The 22,823-nt window shown below is 37.5% G+C and overlaps 1 protein-coding gene across 1 annotated transcript in view; it reads right to left on the bottom strand.

Moving 5' to 3' along the window:
• Window positions 1-22,823, bottom strand: part of LOC122734485 (cytochrome P450 3A21-like) — a 48,011-nt gene that overhangs the window by 6,550 nt on the left and 18,638 nt on the right. Inside the window, exons 4-9 of the mRNA XM_043975346.1 lie at window positions 22,715-22,814; window positions 14,500-14,613; window positions 11,649-11,737; window positions 6,785-6,933; window positions 2,698-2,825; window positions 486-570 (exon numbers count right to left, since the gene is read on the bottom strand). Of these exons, the coding sequence (XP_043831281.1) occupies window positions 486-570; window positions 2,698-2,825; window positions 6,785-6,933; window positions 11,649-11,737; window positions 14,500-14,613; window positions 22,715-22,814 (665 nt within the window). The remainder of the gene's footprint in view (window positions 1-485; window positions 571-2,697; window positions 2,826-6,784; window positions 6,934-11,648; window positions 11,738-14,499; window positions 14,614-22,714; window positions 22,815-22,823) is intronic.

Raw genomic sequence — 22,823 nt, forward strand, 5'->3', positions numbered from 1 at the left:
AGGAAAAATATCATGTTAAGCTTGTTTTTTTCTGGTCCTTGTGAAATATCCATCTGACATAGATGGAATTAATTTAAAGGTGAATCTTATTGGTTGCTGATGGAGGTTTTATGAAGTCATTCAGCTGAGTACAGCAATACAACAATGATCTGATGAGGATTTCTTGCAATGGGATGAGAATGGCAAAACAAAAATCATAGAATTCTGAAGCTGAATGGGACCATCATCCTCATTTATACAGGAAGAGATGGAGGATCAGAATAGTTAAGTGAGTTTGCCCAAGGTCACACAGCTACTAATAAATCCAGAACTAGGATTCAGGTCTCCAAACTGTAACATTCACCTTCTTTGGGAAAAAAGTCCTTTGGTCTTTGATTTTGCATCAGTGATACTTCCTTTGAAATTATATTTGACTATGATGGACTATTATATGAGTTATTGAGTTTATACTTCTGTTCATATTCAGCAACTCATCATTACATTACCTTTTGGGGAGTTATTCCTCTCCTCAGATCCAGGATCATTCATGGCCTGGGAGTCAATCATTAATTGCAAGAAATCTATCCGATCCTGGGAACAGAGACAGGTTCAGAAAAGTGAAAATCAGGTTGAAATAACTAAAGTAATATAAGCTGTATCATTTTTTCTATGAACTCCATTTTTTTCTGTGTTCCAGTCATAAACCTCTCATATTGAAAAGACTGGTAGAAGAAAAGACCAATGTTTCTTAGAGATTTTCAATATGTGATATGCTTGACAATTCACTAAAACTTGAGAAGAAGGTGCTCTCCCCATCCCCTCCACATCTAGATTTTCTCTGGTTCAGTCCTCTCCATCTATGCTCAAATAACACTTAACCACACAGAGCTGGCTCTAGACAAAACCATGGTGTGGGCAATGATTGCTTTGCATCTCCCATCCCTCTAGTTCCACTCCAAGCCCACCACATGCCCTTATGCTCTCTCCTAGCCATATTTATCAAAATACACTCTTAAGCTACTTTCATGCTGAAAAAGATCAAATGAACTAATTCATGTTGAAGTGTTAACAATTGATCATTCCTCCAAGGATTGTGGCCAGGTTACAAGTGATGAAGCTGAGGATCATGCTTGTAATTTTGTAGCCAGAAAGAAGAAAAGTAACAGCCTGAGTCAAAATCTCCATTTCAACCTGGGTTTTCAGGAGAAAACTATTTTAAAAGTAAGAGAAATGCAGCCAAAAGACAGGACCCTGGATAGCTCCCTTGCTTAGTGCCAGAAAGGAAAGGGGAGAAAAAGGATACTGATTTATTAAGTGTATAGTATGTGCCAAGGCACCGTGCTAAGAGATTTACAAATATTATCTTGAAAAATATTTTACTCTGGGCCTTTGATGGGTTATAGTTTTATTTGTGTGAAGTGATGCTGGTTGAAATGAAGAAAACCAGAAGAATTTATACTTTTTGTAAGTATTTCTAGTATACCAACCAGTGTAAAAATGAACAACTTTCAAAGGCTCAAGAGTTCTAATCAACAAAATGATTAACCATGATTCCATGTGTATAAAAGAGATGTGGTTTTGGATGTGGCCAAAATGGGGATTTATTTTCTTGACTATGCATGTTTTATATGGGTTTTCTTTTTTCTTCTTTCCAGTGGGGAAGAAGGAGAGAGAAAAAATTAATTGCTTATTAGTGGAAAAAATGACTTTAAAATTTAATAGAATAAAACTATTAGCTTAGAAATAAATCTCTAAGTCAGTGAATTTGGATGGCAATAACAGGATAGGATACAGAGAATCTTCCCAGTCTCCTCACAAGTCATGCCCCAGCATAGCATACTTTTCCTAAGAGAATTTTCTCCATCTTCACCTTATGCAAAACCTTGAAATGCATAGAAAACCCCACAGATTGAATCAACATTCTCATTATGAAAAAGGATATGCCTGGGATTTGTAGCAGGCCTGAAAGGGATTCCAAAGGACTTTCAAGACTAATAGTTTAAAGACCTTTCTGCCTCCCCTCTGTCCTCTGCTTCATGCTACTGACTAGTAAAGTATGAGAACTTTAGGGATGATTGAAAGAAGAGCCCAATGAATAAGATTCTCTCTCTCTCTCTTCTTGCCTCTCTTTCACACACACACACACACACACACACACACACACACACACACACATTACACATAATCATAGGGTGATACAATTAGAAAGAGACTTAGCAATAATTTAATTCAATGCCCCCTATTTTCCAGATGAGGAAACCAGGTTCCAGAAAAGATATGTAACTTGCTCAAGATCACATAAGTAGTTAGTTATTGACAGAATGTAGACCAGAACCCAGCTCTCTTGACTCTCAAGAAGATCTGTATGCTACACTGCCTTTTACATCATAAGACCACCCAAAATGAATATGCAACCTCAGTTTTTTCTAGTTCCATAATCTGAGTAGGCATGTGAATGCTGTCCAGAATGCCAGATCCAAATGCATTTACTGAATGGCTCTAGTACTGTGACATTGGGAAAATCACTTAAATACTTGGTACCTCAATTTCTACAGCTGTGAATTAAGAAACTTGATTATATGACCTCTCAGTTCCCTTCTATTTATAAACTTAGGATCCTATGAAAAATCAAACAAAAAATGCGTCTTTTGAATGGGATGTGTACTTGGGTCCAAATTTAATCAAAGCTGGGTCCATATATTCTAGGGTTAGACTTACCCTGCTGTTGTTTTTTTGCCGGTCTTTGATGATACGCCGTACTGAGTTCTCAAGAAAGGTCACAATTTCTTTAGAGAAGAGACTCAAATTCATTTTGTTCAATATGGGCACAAGAGAAGGAAACACCACTGGAAAAAAAATGGAAATAGAAACCAATCAGAGTAATATGAAAAAGGGAGGAGGAGACTTTTCAGAGAACCTTTCTAGTGACAATGATGAGACATAGGGCTGAGTAAGAAAGGTAGGAGAAAACATCAGGGAGATCATTATTCTGAGATTAATCCTCATTCAAATCCAAGTCATTTAATACTATAGGGGTGTGGTAAATAAGAGCACTGGTTCTCCACCTGAGTTCTAATTCTCCCTCTGATGCCTAATACCTAAGTGACCTTGGATGAGTCACTTCCTCTCTTCGGGTTTCAGGTTCTTTGTTCACAAAATGAAGAAGTTGGACTAGATGGCCTTGGAGGTCCCTTCTAGTTCTAACTAGGGTCCTAGAATCCTCTGACCTGTATCAATGATCTGTCTGTACAACTATTAAGAAAAACTTCTAATTCCATGAAATTTGTTGGATTTGTTGGACTGACAATGAGTGAGATACGATTCAATGAAAAAAGCAGTTATTGTGCAAAACTATGTTTTGCATCTAGAGTAAGGGTAACCTTCTTTGTTTCATGGACCCCTTGAACAGTCTGGTGAAGCCTATAGGCCTTTCTCAGAATAGTGGTTTTAACTGCACAAAATAAAACACTGAGGAAATCAATTATATTGAAATGTAATCATCAAAAAGGATTTTAAAACTAAGATTTGAGGCAGCTAGTGGCTCAGTGAATAGAGCACTGGGCCTAGAGTCAGAAAGACCTGAGTGCAAATGATGTCTTAGACACTTCCTAGCTATGTGCCTGGGTAGATCAATTGACCCCTCATTGCCTGACAAAAAGACCCACTGGAGAAGGAAATGTCAAACTACTCCAGTATCTTTGCCAAGAAAACCACAAGGATGGTTGATACATGGTCACAAAGAGTCAGATGTGACTAATCAACTGAATAACAATAACAACAATTTTCATGGACTCCAGATTAAGAATTATTAGTCAAAGAACTTCAAAGTAGAATAAGACATGGCATCTGGTCTACTGCAATAGCCTCCTAATAAGTATGCCCATCTTCACTCTTTCTCTCCACCTCCTAATTCATTATTCCCACTCCTGCTAAGGTAATTTTCCTTGTATTTCTGGTCACTCCTCAGCTCAAACCTCTATGGTGGATCCCTTTTGCTTACAGAGTACTATTACAACCCCTATACCATTTAATACCCTCCATAATCTGGCAACACTTTACCTACACATCCATTTTTTATGCAACTCCCCTCTAAAAATTCAATTTGCTAGCAAAACTGAACTCCTTGGAGGCAGCTAAGTGGTGCAGTGAATAAAGCACTGGCCCTGGATTCAGGAGGACCTGAGTTCAAATCTGGTTGGCCTCAGACACTTTATACTTACTAGCTGTATGACCCTGGACAAGTCACTTAAACCTTATTGCCCAACCAAAAAAAAAAGTGAACTGCTTCTATCCCCTAAATATACCATGTGCTATTCTTCCTTTATGTGGTGTGCTGTGTTGCGCTGGCTCTGCCTGTAACATCCTACCTTTACCCTTCCCTTGTTAAATTCCTATTCATCTTGTAAAGTCCATCCCAAATGTTACTTCCTTCAGGAAGCCTTTCCTTTCCCCCGCCAAGCAATGAGAATTGCCCCCCTGAGACCATGCATACTACTTTATTTTGTGCCTTGTTAAAGGGCTTGTTGTGTTACACTGTATGTGTATCTTATATCCCAATTAGATGGTAAGTTACATGAAGGCAGGAACAATGACACTTCAAATGTCCCTCAGAGACTAGGAGAAGGCCTTATATTATATGTGCTTAATATGTTAATTAGAATGAAATGAAGAATCTTAAAGAGTAAAAACCGAGATATCAGATTTACACAAATTACTATAACTCTAAGTATAGCAGCGTCTGTGAGAAGTGCAGAGCTCTCAAGAATTCAAAGGGAGTTCCTGATTGAGAAGAATCCAAGTCAAGCCTCTTTGCAATGTGCTAATATGCAAGTTTATGTTAACGAAGTGAACATAAGATTGACATTTAGCAAAGAAAAATAATGGAAGCATGTCTGAGTGTCTCAAGGTTTTAGGCTAGGAGAAACCTAGATATGCCTAAAGAGAGAAGGGAAAGAGTCCTTGAAGAGCCAAGCTAGAGAAGATCCAGAAGTGAAATATCCTCTAAGTTTGGAAGATGAATCTATCAAGGCCAAAATTTCAGTGAATTATCATGGTGAGCACTGAATTTGGAATCAGAAAATCCTGGCCTTTTTTCCTCTGTATCCTTAAATAAGTCATTTCCCCTCTTGGACACATTTCTACATCTCTAAAATGTGATCTCTAGCCCTAAATCCAGGAATTCAATAGATTATTTTTCTAATGACCCTATTTCCTGCCCCAGAATTTTTTTCTTTCTCTATGTGGTGATGCCTCTTTTAAATGGGAATGATGCTTGCTAAAACCATGGCCCTGGCTTTGAGTAATTTATGGGTCCTAAGTTCTAGTTAAAATAGCTTGGCTTTCAATATGTCCCCTTAATTTGACACTCCATCTCCTACCTCCATGTCCCTTGGTTCCCAGAATTCCCTGCCTCTTTATTTCAATTTCTAGAAATGCTTAACTTCCTTCAAGTAAATGTTCCATCTCCTATGGAAATCCTCTTCTGATCACTCTACCATGTGCATAATTGGTCCCCCTTTCCTCTAATCATGCATAGTCATTCATTCCATAAGCTTTTTAGTACCTGAAATATACAAGGCACTAAAATTCTGGGGATGAAGAGACAAAAACAAAATTGTACCTGACTTCAAGAAGCTTACATTCTATTGGAATGAAGCAACATATACATAGATATTTAAATGGAAAATGTGTACAAAATAGATATAAAATTTATATGTTTTATCCCTTGTCGAAGGGCACCCAGGTGGCACAGTGAATACAGGATTGGCTTTGGAGTCAGGAAAATCTGAGTTCAAATCTTACCTCAAATATTTACCAGCTGTGTGACCCTGGGCAAGTCACTTAATCCTATTTGCCTCACTTCCCTCATATGGAAAATGAGCAGGAGAAGGAACTGGCAAACCACTCCAGTAACATTGCCAAGAAAACCCCAAATAGGGTCAAAAAGAGTCAAATATGATGAAAATGACTGAACAAAAACAATTCCTTATAGATATCCTTTGTTTCTTGGAAGGAGTAACTTTTTTGTTTGGTTTGGTTTTTCTCCATATAGCCACAGCACCTCCTATAGTGCCTTGCACAGTAGATCTTTAGCAAATTCCTATTAGTTTGGACTGATTTCCCAATTTGTCAGTCCAAATGTTCAGACAAAATACAACCGTATAGTAATAATAAAAGCTAATACAAATAAAATCATAATGCATTGTGATTTGCAAAGCACTTTGCATGTATCATCTCATTTGATTCTCACAATACCCCTATGAAGTAGGGGTTATTATACCCATTTTACACAGAAAGAAACTTAGGCTGACTTGCCTAGCTAGTCTGAGTCAGGATTTGAGATCAGTTCTTCTTGACTCTATGTTCAGCACTGTAACCACTGAGCACCCAGGTGGCTCAGGAAATGGAGGATTCTGCTCTGACATGAGAAATGCATTCTATTCTTTGTGCCTGGGACATTGCCCTCAAAGGTCTTTGGTTTTACTTGAATATTGGGGCATAAAATATGTCCCTTTCCCACTCTTGAAAAACCGAGTTACTATTGTGGAGATATAAAAGCCCTCGGGTTGAGAGTGACCACTGATGTAGGTGGTTTTGTTTGTTTGTTTGTTTGTTTGTTTGTTTGTTTGTTTGAGTGAGGCATTTGGGGTTAAGTGACTTGCCCAGGGTCACACAGCTAGTAAGTGTTAAGTGTCTAAGGCCAGATTTGAACTCAGGTACTCCTGACTCCAGGGCCAGTACTCTATCCACTGCACCACCTAGCTGCCCCTGATGTAGGTGTTTTGATGAGGAATCAATCTCATACTTATTAAGATAAAGAGAGGACTTAAAAAGCTGAGAGAGAGCAGCTTCTTGATGCGGACAAGCAAGGGGTCATTGGGGTTGTTAATGGAGTCGATGTCCACGCCAAAAGATGTACTGGTGATGACATCTAGGCTGTAGGCCCCAAATACACTGCAGAGAGAAAAAGAACTTTGATTAAAAAAAAAAAAATTGGCAGGAATTCAAGAATCTCAGATGATCTTTCAAGCTGTTCTTAAGCACCCATGTTGTACATAGCTCTGCACTAGGATTATGGGAGATACTGAACAAGTTTAACTATTGATGGCTAGAATAATATATACATGTGTGTATATATATATATTACAATACATATGTGTGTGTATATATATATATATATATATATATATATATATATATATATATATATATATATATATATTACAAATACACACACACATATATAAGTATGTGTGTGTGTTGATCCCAGTGAGCTAGTGGCATTAGACATGCATCTTCTCCTTCCTGGGCCTCAGTTTCTTAATCTGGAAAATAAAATGTATGGACTCAATAGTCCCTAAGTTTCCTTCTTATTTTAACTCTATGATATTGTGTTGCCTGAAATTTTTTCCACATGTGACATTCTAGTATTTTATGATTTTGTGTGTGATATATGAAGTACTATAGATATGTGGAAGAAAAGTAGGAGCTACATTTTTTTTGTAGGGCAATGAGGGTTGAGTGACTTGCCCAGAGTCACACAGCTAGTGTCAAGTGTCCGAGGGCAGATTTGAACTCAGGTCGTCCTGAATCCAGGGCCCATGCCACCTAGTTGCTCTTGGAGCCACATTTATTTTGTAGCATCTTAATGATCAACCAATGTAGAAATCTCCCAATCACCTAGTAGCCTAATAATAGAAAGTAAAGTGAAATAAAATATTAAAAAGTTATGCAACAATACAGTTAAATAGATAGTCTCTTCCACTGTTGTAACAACCACTTACTCTCCTTGGAGAAAAGTCCCTTCAGTTTTGTCAAAAATGAATTATTTTAGAATTATAAAAATATTTGGTCTCTTCCTCTTATCCCTGTCTTTGAACAGGGAATGTTTTCTTATTCCATAAAAAGATCCTAAACACTTGCATTCCAAATAATCCTCTTCTCTCCCTTGACTGATGTACCTCATTGTCTACCCCTTCTCCTGTAAGATGCTGTGCTTTTCTGTCCTATGTTGCTACAGGATGTTGCTGGTTGGTTGTATATTTCCTCCAGCAGGGAGCATAGTACATTTATTTTATTTATTTATTTTTTTTTAGTGAGGCAATTGGGGTTAAGTGACTTGCCCAGGGTCACACAGCTAGTAAGTATTAAGTGTCTGAGGCCGGATTTGAACCCAGGTACTCCTGACTCCAGGGCCGGTGCTCTATCTACTGTGCCACCTAGCTGCCCCCATAGTACACTTATTAAATGTTTCTTGAATTAAAAAAAAAAAAAAAGTTGAGGGGCAGCTAGGTGGCACAGTAGATAGAGCACCGGCCCTGGAGTCAGGAGTACCTGAGTTCAAATCCGGCCTCAGACACTTAACACTTACTAGCTGTGTGACCCTGGGCAAGTCACTTAACCCCAATTGCCTCACTAAAAAAAAAAAAAAAAAAAAAAAAAAAGTTGAATTGGAGCATAACTTCACAGCCTTCTGGAACAATAATAGTTGACATTTTTAGGTTGCTTTAAGGGCCGACCTCATTTGTCCCATACAAAAACCCTGAAAATAAGACACCACAGGTCTTACTATGCCTATTTTATGGATGGAGAAAGTGAGGCTTAGAGAGGTTAGGTGACTTGTCTAGGGTCACCCAACTAGTAAGTGTCAGATGAGGGATTAAACCCAAATTATGTCTATTTTGACTGTAGGCCCAGAGATCTTTCCACTCTCGGTCCAGACTGCCTAAAATAGTCTTCTGTGCTAAGCCATAAAAACATGCTCTGAAATATGCCAAAACATGTCCCTGCTACCAAGCTCCATTAAAGGAGACATGTTTTTGAGACTGGAGTCATGTAGAGTCACTTGAGACAATTATTCGGTCCTGAGAGCCTTCAAGCGTGCTCACAGATGAAAATGTTTTCAGTCTTAAAGGTGGGAAAAGCCATAGAAAGGGCTGCCCTATGTATCCTTAATTGGCTAACTGATGTGTTCATTCCTGACAGAAAAAAATTAAAAATATATAAAAATATAAGATAATAAATATTTTAAAAATAAAAATAAAATAAAACCAAAACCAGCCACTTTGCTCCATACCCTGAAGACTGGAAAAGTTTTTTCAAGTATATGTTTTTTCTGCTACTGATTTCAAGGCCAGAGACAGCCTTGGTGCCATGGATAGAATGCTGGGGTTGGAAACCCAAAGAACTAGGTTCAAGTCCTACCTCAGACACTCTATAATGCTGGACAAGTTGCTCAATCTCTATATGTCTGTCTATCGTAACTCTCTCTAACTCATTTACTAAATTACAAACTATCATGATGTGGGGAGTTTCCCATGCAAATATCACCAACTTATGTTTGCCTTGTGTTTTACCATTCCAAAAATGTTTTCACCCATCCTAAGAATAGCCAATAATTATATAGCAGTTGGACATTTACACGGAAGTTTCAAGGGGATTTTCTAAGAATAATCTTGTGCATTGAAGAATTATTATTATCATTTTACAGATGAGGAAACTGAGGCACGGATGAATGAAATGACTTACCCAGAGTCAAACACCTTAACTGTAACTGGTCAAATCAGAATGAAAAGCCTTGTTGTCCTAACTCCTTGTCAGCTTAGTGCTCCTTCTACTGGTGGATCTAATGATTAAGTTACTCATTTTGTGGCATCAAATATTTAGATCGAGCTGGGAGACACTTTAGGGGCCACCTAGAACAGGGGTTCTTACCCTTTTCTTTGTCATGAATTGTTTGTCTGGTGAAAACCATGGATTACAGTTCAGGATAATGCTTGTTCCCTTCATTTATATTGCTCATTGTCATAATGCTAAATTTCAGTTGGCCATAGTGAAAATAAAAATATAGTCATTTTTCCCCAGTCTTCTTAAGGGTTCATGGATAACAGATTAAGAATTTCTGGGGGCAGCTAGGTGGTGCAGTGAATAAAGCACCAGTCCTGCATTCAGGAGGACCTGAGTTCAAATCTGACTTCCAGACACTTTACACTTACTAGCTGTGTGACCCTGGGCAAGTCACTTAACCCTCATTCCCCTGCCAAAAAAATAATAATAATAATTTCTGACCTAGTCAGCTGCCTCATTTTAGGAACAAAGAAACTGAGGTCCAAAGAAGATTTGTCACGGTCACATAGCTAGTCAGTGGGAAGAGCCAGTATTTGAACCTGGAAGTTTAATTTTTGAGTTGTAAAGAATCTGAAGCTTACCAAGTCCAAACCAAATCATTCAGCAGATGAGGAAACTTAACCCCAGAGAGATTAGGTGATTTGTCCAAGGTCACAAAGGTTATTAATATCAGACCTGGATTTGAACTCAAGTCTTTGGACTTCAGATTCCACTCATTCCACTGTACCACAGCACCCTTAGCCTCAGTTCAACATCTCTCGCAGGACTTCCTAACACCTCAGTCACCCAGAACCTCTGGGAACTATGCTGTGAAATAACTGCTCATAAATTAGTTGCCTCTTCCAAGCAGATTTGCATTCCATATTTGCATTCTAATATGGATCAAAGCCTCAGATTATAAGAATAAGGGGCTTAAAGAGGAATAAAAGTAAATATGCATAATTTTAGGATTATTGAGGGCAGGGTAAGGTGGGCCATATTGAAGAGGAAGTGTACTAACACAACTGGGCACAGATCAGGAAGCGGCATACAAGGGAAGTCATTAGGGATTTTGTGGAAGAGATTCCTGGTGACTAGATAGAGACCTCCCTTATAGCTGAAGTTTATTAAAATGTTTTTGGTTAAGCTCTTTTATTTGGGGCTAATTAAAGTTTTTCTTCCAATGCAAAATAACAACTATTCTAAAACTTGCCTGTAATATTGTGAGTTTAATTAAAGTGCCCAGTGTCGGGGGCAGCTAGATGGCGCAGTGGATAGAGCACTGGCCCTGGAGTCAGGAGTACCTGAGTTCAAATCCGGCCTCAGACACTTAACACTTACTAGCTGTGTGACCCTGGGCAAGTCACTTAACCCCAATTGCCTCACTAAAATAAAAAAAAAAAAAGATTTATTAAAGTGCCCAGTGTCACAGAGAAAGTATATACGGGTCAAGATTTGAACCTATGTCTTCCTGACACTGCAGCCAGCTCTCTATCCTTTATGCTATACTGCCTTCTTTGTGATCCCGTTACCTCTCACAGCACAATTCTCTATCTTTTTTATCTACTCCAATTTAATGTGGGTTCTGAGCCAATAAACTTGGGGTAATCTACATGTCTGGGAAAAGACAAATGTCTGTCTCCTTATCTCTGTATCTCTGTATCTCTGTATCTCTGTATCTCTGTATCTCTGTATCTCTGTATCTCTCTCTCTCTCTCTCTCTCTCTCTCTCTCTCTCTTTTTCTCTCTCTCCTCTACAACTTCTTTGGTAGAGGGAAATCAAAAGAGGAAACTCCACCTATTGATAATAGATTGTCAATAATTGTCTTGGGATATATGAGGTTGAGTTGCCTGGGGTTATTTAGCCAATAGTCATGAGAGGCTAGACTTGAACCCTGATCTTTAGAACCCTGAAACTTACTCTGTAGACTCAGGCCCACATTACCTTGAACTCTATTTTATTCAGTTGAAAAGGGTCTCCATCCTGAATTTTCTAATCCAGTTTGCCCCAATCTAGCAAAGGCAATTGTTTTTCATTGCAAATACTGGATGGTCATACTTACTTCTTCATATTCTCAGACTCATCTTTGGCCACTTTCTTCTTGATGTTTTGCACCAGAACATCTCCATGGTGTTTGATAAGAGGAAACATCTGAAACACAGCCCCAAGTCAATCAGTCCACAGTTCCTAGAGTGCCCAATAGGGTACACAGCTCTGGTGCTGTCAAGTACTTGGGTTCATCTAGCATACAATCTTGATTCCAATATTAAAGAAAAGGGAAATTATTCTTAATTGAATGAAGAAGATGTTTTAATTAATTGACTTTAAAGGTTCACCCAGAAAGTCACCTTTGTTTCCTCTCCTATGCTTACAAATCTCTATAAAATAGCTAAACCTACTTTCCTGCTGAGACCACAGCTATCTACTGGAGCTAAAAGCATGAGCAAGCTCACAGTTGTGTTTCCTAGACCTAAAACATATACAGAAAATCACTGATCAGAGAGTCCTACCTATTTAAGACTTAGGGCCTGACAAAAGTTGCCCCTAAAATCCTTCAAGAACTGAATACTCAATGCTCAGAGAAAAAAAGAAGCAAGTCCTAACTAACCCCCAGAACTATAGTATTTACTCTAGAAGTGTGAATAGTCTGATTCTAACATAAAATTCTAATTCATTAAATAAGTTTGAATTCTTTACTGTATATCAAGCATCTCTTTATTACCCTTGTGAATGAGGTCTAGGTGAGAGGATGAAAAGAGGGTTGGGGAGGACAAGCAAACTTCATTAAGCATAGACAACTGGCAGTGACTATAAACTTTCTTTCTCACCATCCATTTTTTTTTCTTTTATGGAGAGGAAGTCAAAAAAAGAAAAAGTGTAAGAAAATAGAATAAAGGAACATATACAATTCATGATGATAACTATGAATGGGAATGGGATGCACATAAAAGAATAGAAGAGAACAGAACTGATTGAAAAGCAGAATTTACAAGAAACACACTTGAAACATAAATATTCACACCAAGTAAAAATAAGAAGATAGGACAAAATATAGTCTGCTTCAGATAAACTAAAACAAAAAGTTGGGAGAGTAAACATGATCTCAGATGAAGCAGCAATAAAAAATCAACTTGACTAAAGAGACATTAAAGTATTTCTTCTATACAAAAAACTTAATTTTTGTGTGTTTTTAGGTGATAATTAATTAATATTATTACACCTGTACATTGTTGTTCAAATGTTTTTAGTTGTCTTTAACTTTTCATTACACCATTTGAGGTTTTCTCAGCAGAGATGATGAAGTAGTTTGCCATTTCCTTCTCCCGCTCATTTAATAAATTATGGAAATAACCATAAACAAAAAGGAACTAAAATTATTGGGGTTTTTGCAGATACTAGGCTGTTTTTTAATGGCAACAACTTCAGGAAAACCACAGGATATGAAATAAATCCATATGTATCATTAGGATTTTTGTATATCATCAACAAAACCCATTAGGACATAAAAAGAGAAATATGTTTTAAAGTAACTACTGAATATAGCCATTCCCCAATAGATAAGTTATCAAGGGATATGAACAAAAAGTTCTCAAATGAAGGATTAAAAAATGTTCACAAACGCATGAAAAATTGTTCCAAATTACTAATAAGATCAATGCAAATCATAAAAACCCTGAGGTTTTGCCTCACAGTGCAAAGTTGCAAAAACGACCCAAAAAAATGGCAGGTCAATGTTGAAGGGATTTTGGAAGAATGAACCCAAGAAATTGTTGATGGAGTGTGAAATAACACAACCATTTTAGAAAGAAATTTCCAATTATGCAAATAAAGTGACTAAGATATTCATACCCTTCAAGCCAGAATCTATTACATCAAGGAAGTCACAGATAAGAAAAAAGTACCCATACACACCAAAATATTTGCAACAGCACTTTCTGTGACAGCAACGAATAACTGGAAACAAATTGGGGAATGGCTAAACAAATTGTGGCATGACCATAATGGGATATTACTGTGCTGTAATAAATGATGTGTGTGGTGAATGTAGAGAAGCGTTGAAAGATCTACATGAACTGATAAAGTGTGAAGCAAGAAAAGCCTATATGTTTACATATATATACATATATAGAAATAGCTATATAGATAAATGCACATATATATGCTATATAGATATATGCAACTGCTACAATATAAATGGGGAAAAAACAACCACACACACACACCAAAAAATAATAATAATAATAATAAGTTAATGCAACAAAATTCCTTCCCTCCCCTCCTTTCTTCTTTTTCTTTCTTTTCTTCTTTCTTTTTGACATGGCTAATGTGGACATCCTTTTTGCATGATTGTACATATCTCTAATGTATTTTGGTTTTCTTGCCTTATCAATGGGTGGTAGAAAAATGGAGAGAGGGAGAGAATTCATAACTGAAAATAAAATAAAATTGAATTTAAACTCCCCCTCAAGATAGTGGGGTTCTGGATAACAATGCTACCACAACCACCTTTTTAAAATAGTTCTGCACCACTACTCCCTGTATCTATTTTGCTTAAATAAGCTAATTTGGAAAGGTTTTGACTCTTTGTTTCCAATTTACACATATTCATAGGTAGGTAGTAGAGTAGGTAGATAGTATATTCCTAGTTCACATAAAGTAAATGTTGGCTGTAATCAGTCAGTATTCTTAAGAAGTCAGAATCAGAAGCCTAATGCTATTGGTGGGAGGAAGGAAAGGGGAAAAAATCAGGGAAAGGAAGAAGAAAATCAGAATGGGTACAGAGATTCCCATAAGGGAATCTGACCAAGTCATCCTCAATATTTGTGATCACTGCCTATCCCTATGATTTCAACATTCTTTGAGCCCCTAATCATCACTGTATAAGCTTTGGCAAAAGACTGAACCATAGTTACCTCTTTGAGTTTCCCACTCGTAAATGTTGGGGATATAATGGTCCGGATCCACTTCCACTTCTCTCCTTCAGCAACGGTGATGGCAGACTCCAAATTTCCATTTAAACCAAAATTCTAAATAAATAAAACCAGGAGCTAACTGAGTTAGATGAAGTTGTTTTGAGGTTTTTCCAAGTAAGGATTAAGTCACATTGACACTTATGACAAGCCATATTATTCCTCTCAGAAGAATCTTTAGAAATACAGAAGGAGGGGACAGCTAAGTGGTGCAGTGGATAAAGAACTGGTTTTGGATTCAGGAGGACCTGAGTTCAAATCCAGCCTCAGACACTTGACACTTAACTAGCTGTGTGACCCTGGGCAAGTCACTTAACCATCATTGCCCTGCAAAAAAAAAAAAAAAAAGACATACAGAAGGATGCTGGGGAGTGAGAAGGCAGTATGCAATGATTCTAGGCTTCAATATTTTGGACTTGAACATAACAATTTAAGAAAGGGGTTTTTAGTCTTTGTACATATGTCATAGATCCCTCAGGCAGTCTGGTGAAACATATGGATCACTTCCCAGAACAATGTTTTTAAATGTATTAAATACGTAGAATTACAAAGGATACCAATTATGTTGAAATAAAAATGTTTTTCCCCATTAAAATTCATGGATCACCTGAAATCTATCCATGGACCCATGAACTACAGGTTAAAAATCCCTGTGTTAAGGTATCTTGACTTTTTTGCAGGCCTGTTCCTCATAGGCACAACAGATAGGGAAGGGGATTAGGGGGAGGAAGATAGGTATGGGGGAAAAAAGTTGATAAAAATAACAAAAGAATTTAATAAAAATTCTTGTTGTTGTTTTTTTTCCTTCATTTTTGAAGAGAACCATGACACTTGTGTGATGTCATGACTTGCACTAAATTGGATTTAAGTGAGAGAGAGCTGTGCAAGGTCACCAACCTCTAGAGCTGAGTCCAGTGGAAAGATATACATCAGGATGACTGGAGAGAGCCCATGTTTTAAGGCAATTGGGGTTCTCACTTGCCCATAGTCATACAGCTAAGTGTCTGAGGTGAGATTTGAACTCCTGACTTCAAGGCCAGTGCTCACCACTGTGCCACCTAGTTGCCTTTCTAAGAGAGCTGCCCTCTACCAGATCTAAAACTATATTATAAAGAGGCAACCATCAAAATTATTTGGTACTGGTTAAAAACAGAGTGGAATAGATTAGGCACACAAAACAGAGAAGTAAATAAATATAGCAATTTACTATTTGATTAACCTAAAGACTCCGGCTTCTGGGATAAAAACTGACCATTTGACAAAAACTGCTAGGAAAACTAGAAAATAATATGGCATAAACTAAGCATAGACCAACATCTTACACCATATAACAAAAATAAGTCAAAATGGGTACATGATTTAGACATAAAGTATAATACCATAGGCAAATTAGAAGAGGAAGGAATAGTTTACCTGTCAGATCTATGGAGAGGGGAAAAATTTATGACCAAAGATGTGATAAAAAAAATTATTAAATGCAAAATGGATCATTTTTATTACATTAAATTAAAAAGATTTTGCACAAATGAAATCAATGCAACCAAGAGTAGAAGAGAAGCAGAAAGCTAGGGTTTCTGATAAAGGCCTCATTTCTAAAATATATAGAGAACTGAGTCAAATTTATAAGAACACAAGTTATTCCCCAATTGAGAAATGGTCAAAGGATATGTATAGGCAGTTTTCAGATGAAGAAACTAAAGTTATCTATACCCCTTTAAAAATGTCCCCAATTAACTAACAGAAATTCAAATTAAAACTATTCTGAGGTACCCCCTCACATATATCAAATTAACTAATATGATAAAAAAAGAAAATTATAATTGTTAAAGATGTGGGAAATTGGAACATTAATTCATTGCTGGTGGAGTTTTGAACTGATTCAACCATTCTGGACAGCAATTTGGAACTATATCCAAAAGGCTATAAAATTTTCATACCCTTTGACCCAGCAATATTATTATTAGATCTGTATCAAAAAGAGATCATAAAAATGGGGGAAAGATCCACATGTACAAAAATAGGTATGGTTGCTCTTTTTATGATAGCAAAGAATTGAAAATTGAGAAGATGCCCATCAGTTGGGAAATGGCTGAACAAGTTGTGGTATATGAATGTAATGGAATACTATTGTGCTGTCAAAAATGACAAGCAGGCTGATTTCTGAAAAACCTGGAAAGATTTACATGAACTGATGCTGATTGAAGTGAGCAGAAGAAAGAGAACATTATACACAGTAACAGCAACATTGAGTGATGATCAACTGTGATAGATTTAGCTTTTCTTAGCAATACAATGATCCAAGACAATCCCAAAAGACTCATGATAGAAAATGCTCTCCACCTACAGAAAAAGAACTGTGGAGTCTGAATGAAGATCAGGCATACTATTTTCACTTTTTTGTTTCTTCTTTCTTGTGGTTTTCCCCTTTTGTTCTGATTCTTCTCTCACAACATGACTAATGTGGAAATGTGTTTAACATGACTGTAATATATAACCTATATCAGATTCGTTGCTGGTTTTGGGAGGGGGAGGGAAGGAGAAAAATTTGGAACTCAAAATCTTACAAAATTGAATGTTGAAAACTATTTTCACATGTAATTGGAAAAAATAAAATAAAATACTATTTTTAAAAAAAAAAAAAGAGCTGACCTCAGAGAAAAACCAAGATCAGTTTTTATTCAGCCAAGGGGATAGAAAGAGAACTGAACTATTGATATGAAGGACATTTGAACTTATTAGTAATAATAATAGTGATGATGATGATAGATCTTTATATATACTTTAAACTTTACATTCTTGATCTTATTTGAGCTTTTCACCCAAACTTCGGGTTTTGAGGATCCTTCTTGCATATCAGTTATTAACATCATAAGCAACTCCATTTTACAGATGAGGAAAAAGAGATTCAGAGCAGATGAGTGACTTGCCCATAATCACAGGACTAGAGTCATGGGTGGAACTTGAGAATGGCTTTCTTGACTGCAGGTCCAATGGTCTTTCCACTATACCACCCTACCTTTCAAAACTGCAAATAAGATTCACCTTTTAGTTTTATCATAGTAACACCCATTGGACTAAAGCTTCTTAAACTGTGGATCATGACCCCACATGGAATTATATAACTGAATGTGGGAGTTGTGAAAACTTTGGCAACAGTAATAGATTATGTATACCTATTTTATATACCTATATACATACAGCCTCACATAAAAATTTCTTGGGTGAAAAGGGGTTGTAATTGGAAAAAGTTTAAGAAGTCCTGTATGAGTTCCTTGAGATCAGGAACTCTGTTTTTCCTTTCTTTATATCCTTAGCCTAGCACATAGAAGACAATTTGATACTATACTTTTTTTTTACAGGCAATGGGGGTTAAGTGACTTGCCTTGAGGTCACACAGCTAGTTAGTGTCAAGTGTCTGAGTTCAGATTTGAACTCAGGTCCTCCTGAATCCAGGGCCAGAGCTTTATCCACTACGCCACCTAGCTGCCCCCACATAGAAGACAATTTAAAAAATGTTTCTAAACTGACTGACTGACCTTATGAGAATGAGCCTGTACTAACTTCAAGAAAACTGGTTGATTCAAAGGAGATTATTCATAACAACACTAAGCTCAGTTATTGAGAACCAATTGTCTGTAGACTAAGTTCAAGATTTTGATTTTTTTATGGATCAGATACATCCTGGTATAGTGAATAAACAGTTGGACTAGGAGCCAGGAGACTTGGGTTCCAATCCTGCCTTTAACAAATGCTAGTTATGTAATGGTAGCCAAGTCACTTACCCAGACAACTCTAAGACTGTGAGCTTCTGATTTGCATTAGTGGAAGAAGTTTGGGGCAAATAGATGGCTAGTGGATATTAGACTCAGAAAGACTCATGTTGCTGAGTTTAAATCTGGCCTCAGACACTTACTAACTGTATGATCCTGGGCAAGATACTTCACCCTTTTTGCTTCAGTTTCCTCATGTGTAAAATGAGCTGGAGAAGGAAATGGCAAACCGATCCAATATTTTTGCCAAGAAAACCCTAAATGGGGTCATAAAGAACCAGACATGATAGAAATGACTGAACAATGGAACAAGAAAGGTTCTACAATAGGAAGTTCCATACTGATGAGATCACAGATCAAGACAACATAAAGGGGGCAGCTAAGTGGTACAGTAGATAAAGCAGCGGCCCTGGATTCAGGAGGACCTGAGTTCAAGTCCACCCTCAGACACTTGACACTAGCTTTGTGACCCTGGGCAAGTCACATAATCCTCATTGCCCCGCCAAAAACAAATTTTTTAAAAAGACAACATAAAAAAATGGAATGGGGAAGGCAAATGACAGCTAGTTTTACTCTTGTTTCCCCAAACTACCCTTACCAACCGTTTGCCAAAGCTCTGTCAAGAGGCACCAAGTGAGAAAAACATGTGGGAAACACTGCCTTCCTCTGACTTTTGTAAAGCAGAGAATGATGAGGCCACAGCTCTCATAACAACTGCTTCAATCATCCTTAAAGTGTAGCATAATAGAAAGAGCACCATGGGGCAGCTAGGTGGAACAGTGGATAAAGCACCGGGCCTGGATTCAGGAGGACCTGAGTTCAAATCCGGCCTCAGACACTTGACATTTACTAGCTGTGTGGCCCTCCTGGGCAAGTCACTTAACCCTCATTGCCCCTCAAAAAAAAAAAAAGAGCACTAGACTTGGCAGTCATAAAAAGACATGGATTCATGTTTGAACTCCACTTGTTAGCACTGTGATCTTAAGCTCTGAATGAGCCTCATTTTCCTTCCCTATAAAATGGAGGCAATAAAACAGGCACGATTCTTACAGAGGTTGTGAAGATAAAATGGGATGCAGGATTTCATCTCTAGTCTTCATGCCTTTGTACTACTGGTGGTTCTGCATACCTGTAATACCCTTCCTTCTCATCTGTGTCTTTTAAAATAATTGGTTTCAGGGCAGCTAGGTGGCATAGTGGATAGAGCACCGGCCCGGGATTCAGAAAGACCTGGGTTCAAATCTGGTCTCTTACTAGCTGTGTGACCCTGGGAAAGTCACTTAACCCCAATTGCCCCACAACAACAGAAGAAGAAGAAGAAGAAGAAGAGAAGAATTGGTTTCCTTCAAGTCTCAGCTCAAATGCCACTTTCTGAAGAAGGACTTTCTAGATCCCTGCTGGGACTAATGAATTCCCCTCCAAAGTTAGAGTCTATCTACTTCGTGTGTATGTATACAAACACATATTATACATATGTATATATCTGTTAAGTCCATATATATATATATATATATATATATATATATATATATATGTGTGTGTGTGTGTGTGTGTGTGTGTGTGTGTGTGTGTGGATAGAATGTATGTATGTACACACACACATATGCATAATACGCACCTATTTATTTGTTTTTAGCATGGAGCCTGACAGCCAGCAAGTGTTTACCAAATGTTTGTTTATTGACTGAATACCCACTCTAGATTGTGTTGGGCTTTATAAATGACAGTTGTATGTATAAAGGTAAGAGATTACAGAATTGTACCACTCTCCAAGGGAAATGGTTTTGTCAAGGTCAGGTGGAACTTGAATTAGTAAAGGCAGCACCATCCTTCCTCACATATTGACAAACTCAGAGTCCTCCTCAACCCCTCATTTTCTCTCATCTTAATAGACAATCAGTTGCCTGGTCTTGCTGATTCTATTTCCACATCTTTCCCCTCTCTCTCCATTAGCTATTCTCATACAACTACTTCTATATTTCAGCCCCCTCATCACCTCTTACAGGGCAGGAATATTGTAATAATTTCTTCACTGGTCTCTCTCTCCCTCATGTCACCTTTCTCTAATCCATTGTTCACACAGGTTCCAAAGGGATAGTCCCAAAGGACAGGTCTGATCATGAAACTCTTCTGCTAAATAAATACCAGTGACTCCCTATTATGTCAATGACTCAGATGAACTCTTTTGCTTCGCATTTAAGGCCCTTCATAACCTGACCCTAACTAACTTTTCCGGTTTTGTTATTCATTGATTCTCTTCAAAATAAATGGATCTTCTTGTTCCTTACACCTTCTGTTTCCATGTTTTCCCACTGGCTTTCCCCCATATCTGATACACACTGCCTCCTCACCTCTATTTGAACCCCCACTTTCTTTCCAAGTTCAGCCCAAACTCCATCTTCACAATCCCTGCTAATTACCTTGTAATTATTTTGTATACACTCATATATGTATATCTGTCATTTCCCCTAATATAATGAATATTCCTTGAGAACAAGGACCAGTTAAGATTTGTCTATGAATCCTTGGCAGCCAGCAAATAGTAAGTGTTCAATTAATGTGTATTGATGAAGTTTGAAAAACTTCATTTTTAGAGGCATTAACTATCTAGTTATTTTAACATATATACATATTATATATATATACATTTTCCATATTTCCATATGCATCATATAGTGAAAGAAGAAACTGAACAAAAGGAAAAAAACTATAAAAAGAAATAAAGGGAAAGATAGCATGCTCAAATTTGCAGTTAGACTCCATCAGTTCTTTCTCTGCATGTAGGGGGCATTTTCCATCATGAATCTTTTTTTGTTTTGTTTTTGTTTGTTTGTTTGTTTGCAGTGCAATAAGGGTTAAGTGACTTGCCCAGGGTCACACATCTAGTAAGTATCAAGTGTCTGAGGTCAGATTTGAACTCAGGTCCTCCTGAATCCAGGGCCAGTGATTTATCCACTGTGCCACCTAGTTGCCCCCATCATGAGTCTTTTGGAATTGTCTTGGATTATTGAATTGCTGAGAAGAGCTAAATTATAGTTGATCATCACACAATGTTGCTATTACTACATGCAATTTCACATACACACACACACATCTTACTTTAATTTTGTAGAGCAACTTAGGTTTTGATAAGAACTTTCCATCTCACTGGATTTTCTTTCCACCATTGGAATGTAGGCAAAACTGATACAGAAAGAGATTTTATAAGTGGCTAAAGGTTTCAAAGAACATGGACAGAAACCCAGGTTTCCTAACTCTCATTCCAGCATTTTTTTCACTAGACCACAAGGAAGACAGCTGAGCAGAAAACTGATAAATTTTGAATGAGTTAAACTCCAGAAAATAATTCAGGATTCCAAAATGTCTCAAAGTCTGTTTAAATGTTTAGATCACATGTTGGACTGGCCCAGGGTAAAATTACAAAGTAGGGAAAGTTTTCCCTGTAGTACCTTACTTGCTCTCATCTCAGTACCCTTCTCTCCCTTAGGCAATGATCCTGTATCCAATTTCTACTGGGTCTTCATTTCAGCTAGCTGCCAATTAATCCCCAATAAGGTATTAACTGATATAGCTTCAGGTATTCCCCTCTCCCTGCAGCACCTTGTCAGCTTAATAGGGGTCTCTGGAAAATGGAAAAGCATTCAAGATCAGAATGAATTAACCATAAATGGTGAAATTTTAGACAGTTGAGGTAGGAAGAATGGGCAAGGGGGAGATTTTCTGGAATATGGGAAAGTTAATCTTCTTGGCACCCAGCTGACTATGATAAATGGTTACCATGTCTTGATGGGGATTTGGGGGAGAACCATCTATCAAAACTTGTTCTGTGGCACAAAGGTTTTGACAAGAGTCAATTTTTATCTTTAAAAAAATGATGACACTTTAACCATGAAACCTCACATTATTCTGCCTCAATTATATTACCTGCATCATGCTTATGGTGGGTTAGCTCTAGTCAATATAAGTTATTGTTGTCAACAAAATCCTGCCTTCCTTTCCATACCTGAATATTATTTTGTAAAATAGACTTAAGGTCATGTTTTATTTTCTAAAAAGCACTACCAGTTCCCAAGTACTGCTGCACAAGCTCTAATTCTGGCTTCCTTCTAAGTGTTGGACCATATTCTTCATGATGGATCAAGCCACTAGAGTAAGATATCACTATTTAAAAGGGGCTTTGTATGTGTTATTTGATAAATGATCCCCTCAACCACCCAAAACCATAATTAGTATTCAGTCTTAGGGAATATAGCCATCACAGCAAGAAAAGAAGATTTTGAAGCAAAGTCACCAAGGTTTCTGAGAGAATTAAAAAGCTTAGGTTAGAATGTTTGAATGGCATCAAGCTAAGAAGCATCCTGATACACTTCTGTCTACTTGTAACTTACCCGACGGTTGGTGAAGAGTGTGTAAAACTCTTTCACTAAAACTATTTTGATGAAGGCTGGGTCCATAATGGCTAGGACAGGCACTCTGCCATCATAAAACCTATTAAGA

This window comes from Dromiciops gliroides, chromosome 1 (assembly GCF_019393635.1).
Source record: "Dromiciops gliroides isolate mDroGli1 chromosome 1, mDroGli1.pri, whole genome shotgun sequence".
Taxonomy (NCBI): Eukaryota; Metazoa; Chordata; class Mammalia; order Microbiotheria; family Microbiotheriidae; genus Dromiciops; species Dromiciops gliroides.